Source organism: Schistocerca americana, chromosome 1, assembly GCF_021461395.2.
Source record: "Schistocerca americana isolate TAMUIC-IGC-003095 chromosome 1, iqSchAmer2.1, whole genome shotgun sequence".
Classification (NCBI taxonomy): Eukaryota; Metazoa; Arthropoda; class Insecta; order Orthoptera; family Acrididae; genus Schistocerca; species Schistocerca americana.
Genome location: NC_060119.1, coordinates 332549768 through 332565620, shown reverse-complemented (window position 1 = coordinate 332565620; position 15853 = coordinate 332549768). Strand labels below are relative to the sequence as shown.

The 15853-nt window shown below is 44.5% G+C and overlaps 2 protein-coding genes across 3 annotated transcripts in view; both read right to left on the bottom strand.

Annotated features, from left to right (window-relative positions):
- The window catches only part of LOC124622381 (carboxypeptidase D-like), a 154507-nt gene extending 141115 nt beyond the window's left edge, over positions 1-13392 (bottom strand). For both annotated transcript variants that reach the window (XM_047148072.1, XM_047148080.1), the window contains exon 1: positions 13261-13392. The gene's annotated coding sequence lies outside the window, so the exon portion shown is untranslated. The remainder of the gene's footprint in view (positions 1-13260) is intronic.
- LOC124547423 (piggyBac transposable element-derived protein 4-like) overlaps positions 13257-15853 on the bottom strand; it is a 96361-nt gene continuing 93764 nt past the window's right edge. The window contains exon 4 of the mRNA XM_047125108.1: positions 13257-13554. Coding sequence (XP_046981064.1) covers positions 13257-13554 — 298 coding nt within the window. The remainder of the gene's footprint in view (positions 13555-15853) is intronic.

Genomic DNA, 15853 nt, shown 5'->3' with positions numbered 1-15853 from the left:
TAACTGCCATCTGGTTTCTGCACAAATTGTAAATAGCCTTTCGCTCCCTGTATTTTACCCCTGCCACCTTTAGAATTTGAAAGAGAGTATTCCAGTCAACATAGTGGTAATAAATTATATGCACGAAGCTTCCTTGTGAATCACTCTATCTAGCAGTATGAACCGTATCAAAATCCCTATAGTAGTTCCTGGGATTAAGCTAGCATGCAGACAGAAACAACACGGCAGGACTTTGATTTATAATATGCACAGATATGCACTGAGTGATGAAATTCGTGAGACAATGATACGCACATATGCAGGTGGCGACAGTATCGCGTACGCAAGGGGTAACAGGGCATTGCATTGGTGCAGCTATCATTCGTACTCAGGTGATTCACGTGAAAAGGTTCCGACGTGATTGCGCCCGCACGACGGAAATCAAGAGACTTTGAACCGGAATGGTAGTTGGAATAGGCGCAAGGGACATTCCATTTCGGAAATCGTTATAGAATTCAGTATTCTGAGGTCCTCAACATCAAGAGTCTGCAAAATTTCAGGCATTACCTCTCACCACGGACAACGCATTGGATGACGGGCTTAATCCAACGACATAGGGCTGCGGCGTTTCCGTAGAGTTGTCAGTGCTAACAGACAGGCAACACTGCGTGAAATAACCAAAGAAAACAGTGTGGGAAGTAGGACGAACACGTGCGTTAGGAGAGTGCAGCGAAATTTGGCGTCAATGGGCTATGGCAGCAGGCCACCGATGCGAGTGCCCTTGCTAACAGCACGACATCACCTGCAGTCCCTCTTCTGGGCTCGTACTCATATCGGTTGGACCCTAGACGACTGGAAAGCTGTGGCTGCATCAGATGAGTCCTGGTTTCAGTTAATAAGAAGTGATGGGAGGGTTCGAGTGCGGCGCAGACCCAACGAAGCCAAGGACTCAAAGTTGTCAACAAGGCACTGTGCAATCTGGTGGTGGCCCAATAATGGTGTGGACTGTGTTGACATCGAATGATCTGGGTTCTCTGATCCAACTCAACAGATCATTGACTGGAAATGTTTCATGTTTGGCTACTTGGAGACCATTTGCAGCCATTCATGGACTTCACATTCCCAAACAACGATGGAATTTTTATGGATGACAATGTCCCATGCCTACGGGCCACAATTGTTCGCGATTGCTTTGAAGAACATTCTGGACAGTTCGAGCGAATGATTTGGCCACCCAAACTGCCCGACATGAATTCCATGGAATATTAATGGGGCAACGTACAAAGATGTTACCACTGCATAGAATACTCCCTTGTTTCAGCTAGCGGCTTCTTATCTTGTAGCTGTCCTTTTCCTGCTTTGTCCTGTAATACAACATCAGTCATTGTGGGTAGTTACATTGTTTTTGGCCGTCATCAGTGACGCTAAGTCCATTGACGAATCCTTAAAACTGAGGCTGAGTTATTCGGGTGAAGCTGTAATTGTCGCCTGAGACGTTATACCGAGTGATGATACCTAGTGATATTTCAAGACTGAGAGATACAGCAAAGGTCCTGTCACATCGAGGGAATGGCGAGGGATGAGAATGAAATGTTCCGACGAGCCGCTGATACAGTTTAAAATAACTGCAAATTACAGTTCTTATATTGTGAAGAACTTCTTGCTTGCCGACTGGTCCCCTGATGCGTGTAATGAAAAAGAGTGGTTTTTATAAATGTTCGAGGCCTGTCAGTGAGGCCTCCCCATAGGCCTATCCAATAAAGAAGCCACCCCAAATACGGGCGCTTTTCAAATTCTTCACGCAAATTCTACCGGACTCTTTCATCTCACATTCCTGAGGCGTCAGCTACTTCTCACTGCTGTAATCACCCATCATTCAGTACCACTTTGTGTACTTTTTCGATGTTTTGGCCTGTGGTAGCGGTACTGAGATGTTCTCGACGTATTTTTTCCATAAAAGCCGGCCGGTTTGGCCGAGCGGCTCTAGGCGCTACAGTCTGGAACCGCGCGACCGCTACGGTCGCAGGTTCGAATCCTGCCTCGGGCATGGATGTGTGTGATATCCTTAGGTTAGTTAGGTTTAAGTAGTTCTAAGTTCTAGGGGACTGATGACCTCAGAAGTTAAGTCCCATAGTGCTCAGAGCCATTTGAACCCTCATGATGACACATTTTAGTTCTGCAGTCGTGACTTTGTCTGCCACTAGTGTCCCAGAATGCTCTTGTAACCTTACTCACATTCTTTATGGAGAGTGTTGAAGTGTTCCGTAAAAGGAAAATTCTTCCGATTAAAGGATAATGTAAAATGAAATCAACTACCAGTCACAATGGAAGGGTGTTTATTTAAGTCGCGACTGGTTTCGGACGTATGTCCGTATTCACAAGGTTAAACATTCAGTTTTATGTTTCCGCATTCAGTGGTGGAGTTCACTATTGAATGTAAAATGCAAATTACATGAGGTTGACAATCGAGAAATTAATGAAACCGTTCTAACTTCAAATGGTTCAAATGGCTGTAAGCACTATGGGACCTAACATCTCAGGTCATCAGTCCCATAGACTTAGAACTACCTAATCCTAACTAACCTAAGGACATCACACACATCCATGCCCGAGGCAGGATTCGATCCTGCGACCGTAGCAGCAGCGCGGTTCCGGACTGAAGCGCCAAGAACCGCTCGGCCACAGGAGCCGGGCCATTCTAAATGACAAGAGCTGAAAGTACTTATATACAGATGGATTATCCAACTCTTAATTCCACATTTGTTACCAAAGTAATCTTTCGAACGACCATATTGTGATTTCCACACATTAATGCCACCTAAAATGTTACAGATGTAGATGAGACATGAGCTCCCATCATCCAACGCGCTTCCATTCGAATACAGAAATTACAGTCAAAGAAATATGCAATTACGATTTGGTTCAAATCATTACTTTGGCGACAAATGTGTAATTACTGTTTGGTCATTCTAGCTATATCAAAGTATGTTCAACTACTGAAGCAGTTTATTAAACCCAAGATGATTTCGCATAGCTGTGGTTGCTGTGCCAATAAAGTTGTCGCTACTGTCACTTTGCCCCATTCAGTGGTTTCACTTATGTATCTCTAGTCAGCCTCAAGTACATTGCCTTTAATGAATGTAAAAACATGAAACTGAATGTGTAGTGTTCTGAAGCTTCTGAGCTCGAAATCTGCCGTGATTTAAATAAACAACCTTCAACTGTGACTGGTAACGGATTTTATTCTTCATTATCCGTTCTTGACATAGAACGTCATCAAGAGAAATGTGGCCACTTTGAATTCGGTTCTTAATTCCCGAACTGTTGAAAATTACAGACCTTCATCAACTTCAGGAGAATTTCTTTACCGGCATAAATTGTTCAGAACCAAAGAATTTTATGATGGCATGATATTACACTTACTATACCGTGTAAGCAAAACTATTTTGCCCATATATTGACAAATGACTTCCGCTATTGAGCTTCATGTACGAACATAACAAAAAAAACTTTTTCGGTATCATGCTAGAGGAGAATACTTTGCAATGCCCCAATAAAATGTAGCTCTGTGTATTCCTACCTATTTTGTTCTAAGACTTGGATCCTTTTGTGATTCAACAGCATGCTAGAGGTTTTATCGTCCGTTAATAACCTGTATGGTGCTGCCGTCTACAAACACGACCCATATATGGAATTGTGTCCCCTCCCCGGTGAGCACTTGCAGTGACGCTGTATTTTATTGCGACGTAAATGGCAGCTAAACTTTTTGCAAGCAAATTAATAAAATTTGCAGCTAAGATTACAAAGCCTTATACCAAATTTACTCCTCCTCTAAGGATTTGTGGGTTAGCAACTGGACTAAAGCTATACCGGCTCTTCTTACTACTGCCAAACCTTTATGGATTGTAATAAAAGCTGTTGAGGAAAAGAGTAACATATAGTCATTTATGACTAGGACACTGCGAGATATTTCCCTTGTTCGTTTCAAAAGGCTAATCCCTGCATTCGCGTCCCAGCATTGACCGGTGATTGGATTTGAACTTCCTTCTTTCCGAATGCGGGTTTAGTGCCTTACTCATTGCCTCATCTCGCTCCATTTATAGTCTATGGCAGTAGATCGCAGCATAACAAAATGATCGACTGTCTTCATAGCAAAATTTAACGCTTACATCAGCCCTGACTCATACACGCCAGACAAATTTATCAGAATTACCATTGGTCCACCATTTCAAATGAAAGGCGTCAGAGAATCTTTAGGGAAAGAATTCAAAGCATATATCCCATCATTTGGCTCCTATTAACCTAACACTTTCATTAAGAAATCTGTCTCTACTTTTACCATTAACTGAAGTGCTAATAGTTTACTGACATTAATTATACAATGAATCAAAGCATTTTAATGATTAAAAAGGCGGACAACAGCTTCGTGTATTTTTAAAACAAAACAAAAATGCCCATTTATAAACCACACGCAGATATAATGTGTTAAAGATTAATGACATTTTTGTAGCAAAATCACATTTCTTTCCTCATTCGTAGGTTACACGCAAATCCCAAATAGCACATCGGTTCGGAGTGCACGTTATGATGTCCCCCGTCATAACAGGTTGCGTAAGACAGAAGTGGCAGGGCACGCCACTTACAATAGAACCAAGTCTATTAAAGGAGTACTATGTTCAAACTGTCCCTCGGACTGGGGATTAGCTTCATATACACTCCTGGGAATGGAAAAAAGAACACATTGACAACGGTGTGTCAGACCCACCATACTTGCTCCGGACACTGCGAGAGGGCTGTACAAGCAATGATCACACGCACGGCACAGCGGACACACCAGGAACCGCGGTGTTGGCCGTCGAATGGCGCTAGCTGCGCAGCATTTGTGCACCGCCGCCGTCAGTGTCAGCCAGTTTGCTGTGGCATACGGAGCTCCATCGCAGTCTTTAACACTGGTAGCATGCCGCGACAGCGTGGACGTGAACCGTATGTGCAGTTGACGGACTTTGAGCGAGGGCGTATAGTGGGCATGCGGGAGGCCGGGTGGACGTACCGCCGAATTGCTCAACACGTGGGGCGTGAGGTCTCCACAGTACATCGATGTTGTCGCCAGTGGTCGGCGGAAGGTGCACGTGCCCGTCGACCTGGGACCGGACCGCAGCGACGCACGGATGCACGCCAAGACCGTAGGATCCTACGCAGTGCCGTAGGGGACCGCACCGCCACTTCCCAGCAAATTAGGGACACTGTTGCTCCTGGGGTATCGGCGAGGACCATTCGCAACCGTCTCCATGAAGCTGGGCTACGGTCCCGCACACCGTTAGGCCGTCGTCCGCTCACGCCCCAACATCGTGCAGCCCGCCTCCAGTGGTGTCGCGACAGGCGTGAATGGAGGGACGAATGGAGACGTGTCATCTTCAGCGATGAGAGTCGCTTCTGCCTTGGTGCCAATGATGGTCGTATGCGTGTTTGGCGCCGTGCAGGTGAGCGCCACAATCAGGACTGCATACGACCGAGGCACACGGGGCCAACACCCGGCATCATGGTGTGGGGGAGCGATCTCCTACACTGGCCGTACACCACTGGTGATCGTCGAGGGGACACTGAATAGTGCACGGTACATCCAAACCGTCATCGAACCCATCGTTCTACCATTCCTAGACCGGCAAGGGAACTTGCTGTTCCAACAGGACAATGCACGTCCGCATGTATCCTGTGCCACCCAACGTGCTCTAGAAGGTGTAAGTCAACTACCCTGGCCAGCAAGATCTCCGGATCTGTCCCCCATTGAGCACGTTTGGGACTGGATGAAGCGTCGTCTCACGCGGTCTGCACGTCCAGCACGAACGCTGGTCCAACTGAGGCGCCAGGTGGAAATGGCACGGCAAGCCGTTCCACAGGACTACATCCAGCATCTCTACGATCGTCTCCATGGGAGAATAGCAGCCTGCATTGCTGCGAAAGGTGGATATACACTGTACTAGTGCCGACATTGTGCATGCTCTGTTGCCTGTGTCTATGTGCCTGTGGTTCTGTCAGTGTGATCATGTGATGTATCTGACCCCAGGAATGTGTCAATAAAGTTTCCCCTTCCTGGGACAATGAATTCACGGTGTTCTTATTTCAATTTCCAGGAGTGTAGATTACACTTATGATGACTATTACAATAAGCTCTATGGGTAGATTGTGGTGGCTTCGAATTTGGTAATGGTGAATACAATATGAAGGACAGTCACGGCAAAAATCGGTGGTTATTCACGTCCAGACAATTTCAAGCGATATTATTTAACGTGTGTGACTTTTTACCCCCTCCAGAGAGAGGAACTACCAGCGTGTCTGTTACACACTCGTTACCGTGGCTTCCTGGCTTGACTGAGGCCGCCTTGAAACTTTGCCAGCAAGTTGCGAAGCGATTCACCTGCGCATAAAAATTCCAGTAAATTCAGGTCGCCGGTCAGAGACACAGAACAGTCCTCGTATCGCAAGTAGATTGTCCCCATCCAACAGGACAGTACTCAGTATTTAATTTTGCTCATTAGCTTTGTCTAACATGTAGACGCCGAAGTGGGTGTTTTACGAAGGTCAGATTTTTCGTATTGATAAAGTGTTGACACATAGTAAACGCTTCACGTGCAAACACATTACTGCAAAAACTCTTTGTGCACAGCTGACAGAAGTCGTGAGATCCAGTCCCTCGTATTGTGTTAATAACATAAACTTCGAAAACATTTATCGAAGACCACAGTCAGCACATACTATATGAAACGTTTTATATAGATTTCATATATATATATATATATATCTTAGCAATTGAAATTAGTTTATCTTAACTGCCAAGAGTCTTTGGAATGACAAAGCATCTGAATATGAAATTGTTAAGTTGTGGTGTGCTTTTTACCGAGTTCTGTGTGCCAGACAACTAAATTTCCAGCAAAAATGTACATAAATACACCAATGAAATTATTTAAATATGCAGATCATTTAATATACATACTAAAATAAATGTATCTTCCTGTGCATGATTGTATTTGGATACAGAACCTCCAGGTCACACGTAGCAAATGAACATAATCATACTTCAGATTAATTCAATGTACATGTAACTGTTATGCACCTGATAATGACAGCAAGCTACCGAAACGCATTGTGTTAATTATTAGTAAAAAACAACTGAAACAGCGGAAATTATTTCACAAATTTACAATGCAATCGCTCCTCAAAACATTCTACATAACGTAGATATATTTGAGCGATACTCTTATCACTTGTGACTCACATGTATGATGAGCAGGCCTACAATGGATAAAACGTTAGTCACTGCACGGTAATGGCGTGTAAAACAGCCTATAGTGTTGATAACAGTTTTAGTTCGGGGTGGAAGAAAGTATACAAGTTTCTCCAGGGCTGCCATATTCAGCCGAAGCCATCATGTAGATCTAACACATTACTGGGATACTGACTGTTGCATTTCACCTGCTGTTGCAAATAGTGGCAGAAATATTTTGTGTGACTAAAATCGGGGCCAGGCGATGTCCGATAGGGTGCCCACGTGTTTTTCGAACCAGGAAACTAAACATGCAGCGCTGTGAACATGGTTGTTGTCATCAAGGAAGATGGGAGTGTCTAACACATAGTCACCGTGAAGATATAAAAGAATCAGCAACATTTGGTCACAGAGAATGCTGAAGTAAACGTCTTGGTTCATGCTCTCTGTAACCTGCATGAGTGGGCCCAAAACATAGTACAAAAAGCACCTTCAAAACATCACAGAACCGCCTACAACCTGAACTCTACCCTCCACACGCTATGCAGTTAAAGAGCTCACTGGACCATCGGTGCACCCGATGCCGTGTATGAACCGAAAAGAAGTAAAATCGCGGCTTGTCGGACCACACTAGACCCCTCCAGTTAGCTATTGTCTTGTTTCTGCGTTATTTGACTCATTGGAAAGATACAACTGTGAGCAATACCATTTTGCAACACCAAATGTCCGCTGCATCCATTTTACAACGTTCGCTAGTTGAGACGGAACTGCATGCTCTGACAGCCGCGATTCCTGTAGAGTTTGAAACCGATCGTCATTAACACGGCGTAGAACTCGACGGTCAGTTATGTTTTACAAGCACTGTTCTTACGCGGTGTTACGTGGCCGTGAGTGGTACTCCAATCCTCACAGACACGTTGGTCAGGCTGCGCTGAAACTCTAGCAATACGGGTAACTTCATTGACGTGTGGCCGTGAACACGACCAGACATAATACACTAGCTCATTTCTGCCATTCTGCAATGTCTCCACGTTGACCCACGATCGTGCTTTGATTCCGTACAACCGACTGGCTCCTCGCCCTCGGATGGCGAGTAACAGATCACGCGGTGACTACCCAGGAGCGAGAGGTGCAGTGATTTCTGAGGAATTCTTCCCTGGACAGCATTGGCAGTGGCATCCAATAAATCTAAACTTCTTGCTATCTTCCTATTTTCTTAATATTTAGATCGTTAATTTGAAGTATTGCCGGCCGCGGTGGTCTCGCGGTTCTAGGCGCGCAGTCCGAAACCGCGCGACTGCTACGGTCGCAGGTTCGAATCCTGCCTCGGGCATGGATGTGTGTGATGTCCTTAGGTTAGTTAGGTTTAAGTAGTTCTAAGTTCTAGGGGACTGATGACCACAGCTGTTAAGTCCCATAGTGCTCAGAGCCATTTGAACCATTTTTTAAGTATTTCCCTTCCCTGACTGGTTTTACTTCTACAATTATTTAAAGTTGCAACATTGTTAAATTTTAAATGAAATCAGCTTGATATTATATAGGAAGCAGTCAAATAAAATCGAGACAGAGGGAGAAAGATACGTAAACTGTTTATTATTTTAGAAGCAATCGTTATAATTGTTAACACAGTAAAGCGACCACTGGTACAAGTAGTATATCTTCTACAACGCTCCATGCTAGTCAGTGCTATTTTTTAAGTGTAGTATTTTGTATGCCGATCTTATTATACCATTATTCGACCAGTAGTTCCCTGTGCCACAGGAACAAAGACAGCCGGAAAGTAAATAGAGAGGAGCTCAACATCCTTGAAAGAAGAGTGACGAGATGAAGACTAGGCCCAGTCAAAGGTGGTAAAGAAGGACATATGAAGAGATACAAGGCGTGATGGTGAACCGGCAAATTAGATAATAGTCGAGAAGTAAGCCAATCTATTGGGCTGGTGTACGTCAATCACTTTTGAAGCTCTTTGTCCCGAGGTGAAATGTCTTCCACCAAGAACAAGAACTTAAACAAGCTGCGTTTACCAGGAGTGTAAGAAGAGGCTCCAATACGTCAGAGATGGTGGCAGCGTGTGGTCTAGAGGGTCGGTGATCGCTGAATGATGCTGACCCCTAGGGCAAGGGGAGCGAGAAAAAGAAAAACAGGAAAAGGAAGAAGGGTTTCAGATAACATCTCGTCGACGGCGAGGTCAAAAAAATGGTTCAAATGGCTCTGAGCACTATGGGACTTAACATCTGTGGTCATCAGTCCCCTAGAACTTAGAACTACTTAAACCTAACTAACCTAAGGACATCACACACATCCATGCCCGAGGCAGGATTCGAACCTGCGACCGTACGGCGCAGTCATTAGGAACGGAACACCGGCTCCGTCAGACGAGGATGGGCAGAAAGAATCGACTGTGACATTGTCTGACGAATCAGCTCCGAATTCACCTGGCCTGGTTTAGGACAACGGTAGAAAATATAAAGCGGAACAGCCGAATTGACTTGGACATTCGCAGAAACTGAAACATCAAAGAGAAAACAGGCTACAGCACTGTGTATGGAAGCGCTAGAACTATATGGTAAATATAATTTTAGCTTGTCTTTCATATACTGTCACTTACATGCGCCACATTTGCAACAGCTTGATATCATGTGCAACGTCTCAGTATATTTCAAATAAGATACATTTGTTCGTTTAAAATGTGTCTACATGCTGGCCATTCACATAACTGGAGTTTTGCTTAAATCTTAAACTACAATAAAATTTCATTATTACTTTTCAATTTACATGAATTAAGGCACGCCCTCTACATGAGGTACCTTACCCAAGTTCCCTTTGTGACTGTTACGTGTCTATACAGCGTTACACCACTTTCAGTCTCGCTATATCGTCACCAAGACGAAATTGTTCTTGAAAGTAAACGGACTGAGAACCGCTGGAGCCCATGAATATTTAAAACAAACAGGTGCCGGCCGCGGTGGTCGTGAGGTTCTAGGCACTTCAGTCCGGAACCGCGGGACTGCTACGGTCGCAGGTTCGAATCCTGCCTCGGGCATGGATGTGTGTGATGTCCTTAGGTTAGTTAGGTTTAAGTAGTTCTACGTTCTAGGGGACTGATGACCTAAGATGTTAAGTCCCATAGTGCTCAGAGCCATTTGAACCATTTTTAAAACAAACAGGAGCTCAGTCGACAAATAATCAGAAACAACTGTAACCAGTTTCTTTTATTTATCTTCTCAGTGAACATTTCGGAGGATTATATCTCTATCATCAGCCGTAACTGTTGAAATATTGTAATGTAGGTGATTTGTGGGAACGATTTTTCAGGTAATCTGTAGTGTTTATGTTGGTGATCACGAGCTGCTTTTCCCAATCGAATTTACGTTTCACGACACATATTGTATGAAACGCACAAATTGCAAAAATGTAGCTATAATCCTTCGATACCTGTAGTGAAACGAAAAATATAAGTGACTACAGGTAGTTACAACTAACTTTACATGCAAACATTTTAGGTTAGGCTTTACCGTAACTGTTACCAGTTTTTATTTATTTCCACGACGCGTTTCTCAGGTTTAAACCTCCATCATCGGGTGGATTTACATTAGTTAGTGTGGCATTTGTGTGTGTGTTGTGTTACGATTTCTTGGAGGAACTTGTGGCACTGTCTCCATTGCTGCACATTGTATGAAACACATCGTAACACAACACACACACACACACACACACACACACACACACACACACACACACACACACATGTCATACTAACTAATGTAAATCCACCCGATGATGGAGGTTTAAACCTTAGAAACGCGTCGTGGAAATAAATAGTTACCATTACTTGTATTTATATTAATATTTATAACAGTCACGATTAGGCTTAAGCTGATATGTTGGAACTAATAAAGAAAGGAGGAAGAAAAAGAATTGTGCTGACAAATGCCTTTTATCTTTTGTTCTGCTTCCTGTTTTTAGTTTCGTCTTAAGAATAATGTTCCTCGATTGAAGGTGGCGTATGGCAGCAGAAACACGACACGAAATACATGTAACAGTTACCTTTCCGCCAGAGGTGCATCTGAATCCGATAGGAGGTGTGGCGTCGAAACAAGTTGCCTCAATCGAAAAGTTATTAAGCAGCTGTGCCGCGCACGCTTAAAGTGTTCTCACTAACCAGAATTATATTAACAGTAGTGCAAGTGAAATTCGGGTTAAGTGGTTGATTCGGTATCAGAAAAGCTAAAAGAGATGGAAGCATTCAAGAGAAATTTAGGTGTAGGTGATCTGTGGGAACGATTTTTCAGGTAATCTGTAGTATTTATGTTGGTGATCACGAGCTGCTTTTCCCAACCGGATTTATGTTTCACTCTACACATTGTTTGAAATGCACAAATTGCAACAATGTAGATATAATCCTCCGAAACCTGTAGTGAAACGAAAAATACAAGTGACTAGAGGTAGTTGCAGTTACTTGTGTATTTATATTAATATTTATAACGGTCACAATTAGGCTTAATCTGATATGTTCGCACTAATAAAGAAAGGAGGAAGAAAAAGAATTGTGCTGACGCACGCCTTTTGTCTTTTGTTCTGCTTCCTTTTTTTAGTTTCGCCTTAAGAATAATTTTCCTCCATTGAAGGTGGTATATGGCAGCAGAAACACGACACGAAATACATGTAACAGCTACCTTGCCATCAGAGGTGCAACTGAATCCGATAGGAGGCGTGACGTCGAAACAAGTTGCCTCAATCGAAAAGTTATTAGGCAGCTGTGTCGCGCACACTAAAAGTGTTCTCATTAACCAGACTGTCCGCCCCGGTAGCTGAGTGGAGCAGCAGAACGACTAGAGACAGTACTGCACGGTTCAGTTATATTGGCACATGGCACACTGAGAAGAAAACTGGCCCCTACCTGTTGGCACCAGTTATGACTGGATTATGTTGACGTAAAAAAAAAATCACAACGATGGTAAACACCGAAACCGCCTCAGATACTGGTCCTTCGAATGGTTGACGCAGCAGAAATACATGCCGCACACAATGGCAGAAATGGTCAAGATTGTATGGCTTTCTGCCAGATTTATGATGCGACACCGCGTGCTGCAGGGATTGCGATGATAACTTCATTTTCGCTCCCGCCCGTGACTACGATTGTCATTTACTTTACTCATGTTTAAAAATAGGAAAAAAAACCAAAGAGGGCGGCCTTTACGTTGATTTTTATGGTTTCCATCTTGTTTTTGCTGTCTCGATACTTTTCTTATTCCTAGGACAGCACAATTGAACGAATAAAGATTGTTTGTTTACTCTGCCTTCCTGTTCCCAAACAGAAAAAAATGGTCGCGTTGTTGGACCATAAGGCGGAGGAACCTCGTTTTTATTTTTATTTTATTTTTTTTTAAACCGAAAAAAAGAAAAATATACATTTATTAAAAAGAAAGAAAAAAAAGAAAAAAAGTTGGTAGAGCACTTGAAAAAGAAGTTAGTAGAAAAAAAAGTGGTCAGCGCGACGGAATGTCAATCCTATGGACCCGGGTTTGATTCCCGGCTGGGTCGGGGATTTTCTCCGCTCAGGGAGTGGGTGTTGTGTTTTCTTAATCATCATCATTTCATCCCCATCAACGCGCCAAGTCGCCGAAGTGGCGCCAACTCGAAAGACTTGCACCCGGCGAACGGTCTACCCGACGTGAGGCCCTAGTCACACGACATTTACATTTATTTACCAACCAGAATTATATTAACAGTATGAAAGCGAAATTCAAGTTAAGTGGTCGATTTGGTATTAAAAAAGCTAAAAGAGCTGGAAGCATTGGACAGAAATTACTATGAAAGGTAACTGTAAGACATTCTACAGACTGACATTGAAAGAGGCATATATATAAATTAAAAGAACCATGCAGAAAAGGGCGACCGCGAGAAGTACGAGATGCTGAAAATATGATACATAAATTAGGCGACAGTTTCACGGCGAGCTTTTTGAAACAGATTAGAAAAGCGTCGGCAGTAAGTTGGACGCTGTCTGTGTTACTCACTGCGGTGAGCGGTAGTGACGGACGCCTTTGCTCCAGCGATACGGCGAGCCAGCGGCTTGGCGCGGACCACGTCCAGAACGAGGGTCGGCAGCGGAGAGCGCGAATCCGGAGCGGGCGGAGGCTGCGCGGGCCACTGAGCGTCTGCGGCCGCGCGTCACACGCCACAGCGTGCCGCCTGCAGCCGGCAGCCGGCAGCGCCCCTCCTGCGGCGTCGCCGCTGCGCGCGCCACGGCGCAAGTCCGCCCACCTTGTCCGTCCCGTGTCGCAGCGACCCCGATGCCAAAACGTGGGTCACTGGCCGCCCGCCGTTGGCGCCAGGTTGCCCACTACATAACCTCCCCTACAATTAGACAAGTAGCCCGTGCACAAGGCAATAACCGAAACCTTCAAAAAGACATACACTACTGGCCATTAAAATTGCTACACCAAAAAGAAATGCAGGTGATAAACAGCTATTCATTGGACAAATATATTATCCTTGAACTGACATGCGATTACATTTTCAGGCAATTTGGGTGCATGGATCCTGAGAAATCAGTACCCAGAACGACTACCTCTGGCCGTAATAACGCCCTTAATACGCCTGGGCATTGAGTCAAACAGAGCTTAGATGGTGTGTACATGTACAGCTTCAACACGATACCACAGTTCATCAAGAGTAGTGACGCGTATTGTGACGGCCAGTTGCTCGGCCACCATTGACCAGACGTTTTCAATTGGTGAGAGATCTGGAGAATGTGCTGGTCAGGGAAGCAGTCGAACATTTTCTGTATCCAGAAAGGCCCGTACAGGACCTGCAACATGCGGTCATGCATTATCCTGCTGAAATGTAGGGGTTCCAGGGATCGAATGAAGGGTAGAGTCACGGGTCGTAACACATCTGAAATGTAACGTCCACTGTTCAAAGTGCCGTCAATGCGAACAGGAGGTGACCGAGACGTGTAACCAATGGAACCCCACACCATCACGCCGGGTGATACGCCAGTTTGGCGATGACGAATACACGTTTTCAATGTGCGTTCACCGCGATGTCGCCAAACACGGATGCGACCATCATGATGCTGTAAACAGAACCTGGATTCATTCGAAAAGATGACGTTCTGCCATTCATGCGCTCAGGTTCGTCGTTGAGTACACCATCGCAGGCGCTCCTGTCTGTGATGCAGCGTCAAGGGTAACCGCAGCCATGGTCTCCGCGCTAATAGTCCATGCTGCTGCAAACATCGTCGAACTGTTCGTGCAGTTGTCTTTCAAACGTCCCCATCTGTTCACTCAGGGATCGAGACTGGCTTCACGATCCGTTACAGCCAAGCGGATGAGATGCCTGTCATCTCGACTGCTAGTGATACGAGGCCGTTGGGATCCAGCACGGCGTTCCGTATTACCCTCCTGAACCCACCGATTCAATATTCTGCTAACAGTCATTGGATCTCGACCGATGCGATCAGCAATGTCGCGATACGAGAAACGGCAATCGCGATAGGCTACAATCCGACCTTTATCAAAGTCGGAAACGTGGTACGTATTTCTCCTCCTTACACGAGGCATCACAACAACGTTTCACCAGGCAACGCCGGTCAACTGCTGTTTGTGAATGATAAATTGGCTGGAATCATTCCTCTTGTCAACACGTTGTAGGTGTCGCCACGGGCGCCAACCTTGTGTGAATGCTCTGAAAAGCTAATCATTTGCATATCAGAGCATCTTCTTCCTGTCGGTTAAATTTCGCGTCTGTAGCACGTCATCTTCGTGGTGTAGCAATTTTAATGGCCGGTAGGGTATATTAATGTATACAATCTCATCAAAAGTATCCGGACACCAATTAGTGGACATAAATACCCATATTATTCCGCATTTAGTGTTTTCTTAAGCACAATTAGTGGACCACACCCTTACCACGAAAAACGTCGCCATACAGTAACAGTACTGCCTCTGTACTTCACTGTAGGCACTACGCGTGATGACAGGTAATGTTCTCCAGGCATTCCCCAACCTCAAACCCTTTCACCGGACTGCCAGAGGGTGTAGCGTGATTCATCACTCAAAGTCACTCGTTTTCAGTCACCCACTATCCAGTGGCGTCGCTCTTTACAGCACCTCTAGCATCGCTTACGAAGAGAACACGACAAGTGCCACAACCTTATTTCCTAGAAACTGTTCTGAGAGGAAGAGGAGGCAAAATAAGCGACGTGTCACAGATTATCCGTAGATATTGAACTGTTTCTGAGAAAACGATCGTCAAAGTTTTCGACGGAACTTAGATGTCTACCAGCGAGTGACAAGCCCGGCGCAACTGGTGGCAGAGTGCCTAGCGTCGTAGTTTCTCTCTGTTTCGTCCCGTGTAAGAAAATCCACGATTGTATTTACTTATTTTGTTTTTTCCATTTATCCATCTATGTGCGTAGAGGTCTACTACACGAATGTTTCTTATCAAGTTAAAGGATACAATGGCCTGATGTTCATTATTAAATAGGAACTGAGTTTCACAATATGTATCATACATTTATCATATAATGTATGCGTTATGGTAATTTCGGCCATTATAATCTTTTTAAATTCTCATATTCTTATAAAAAATTTTAATTCTTATATT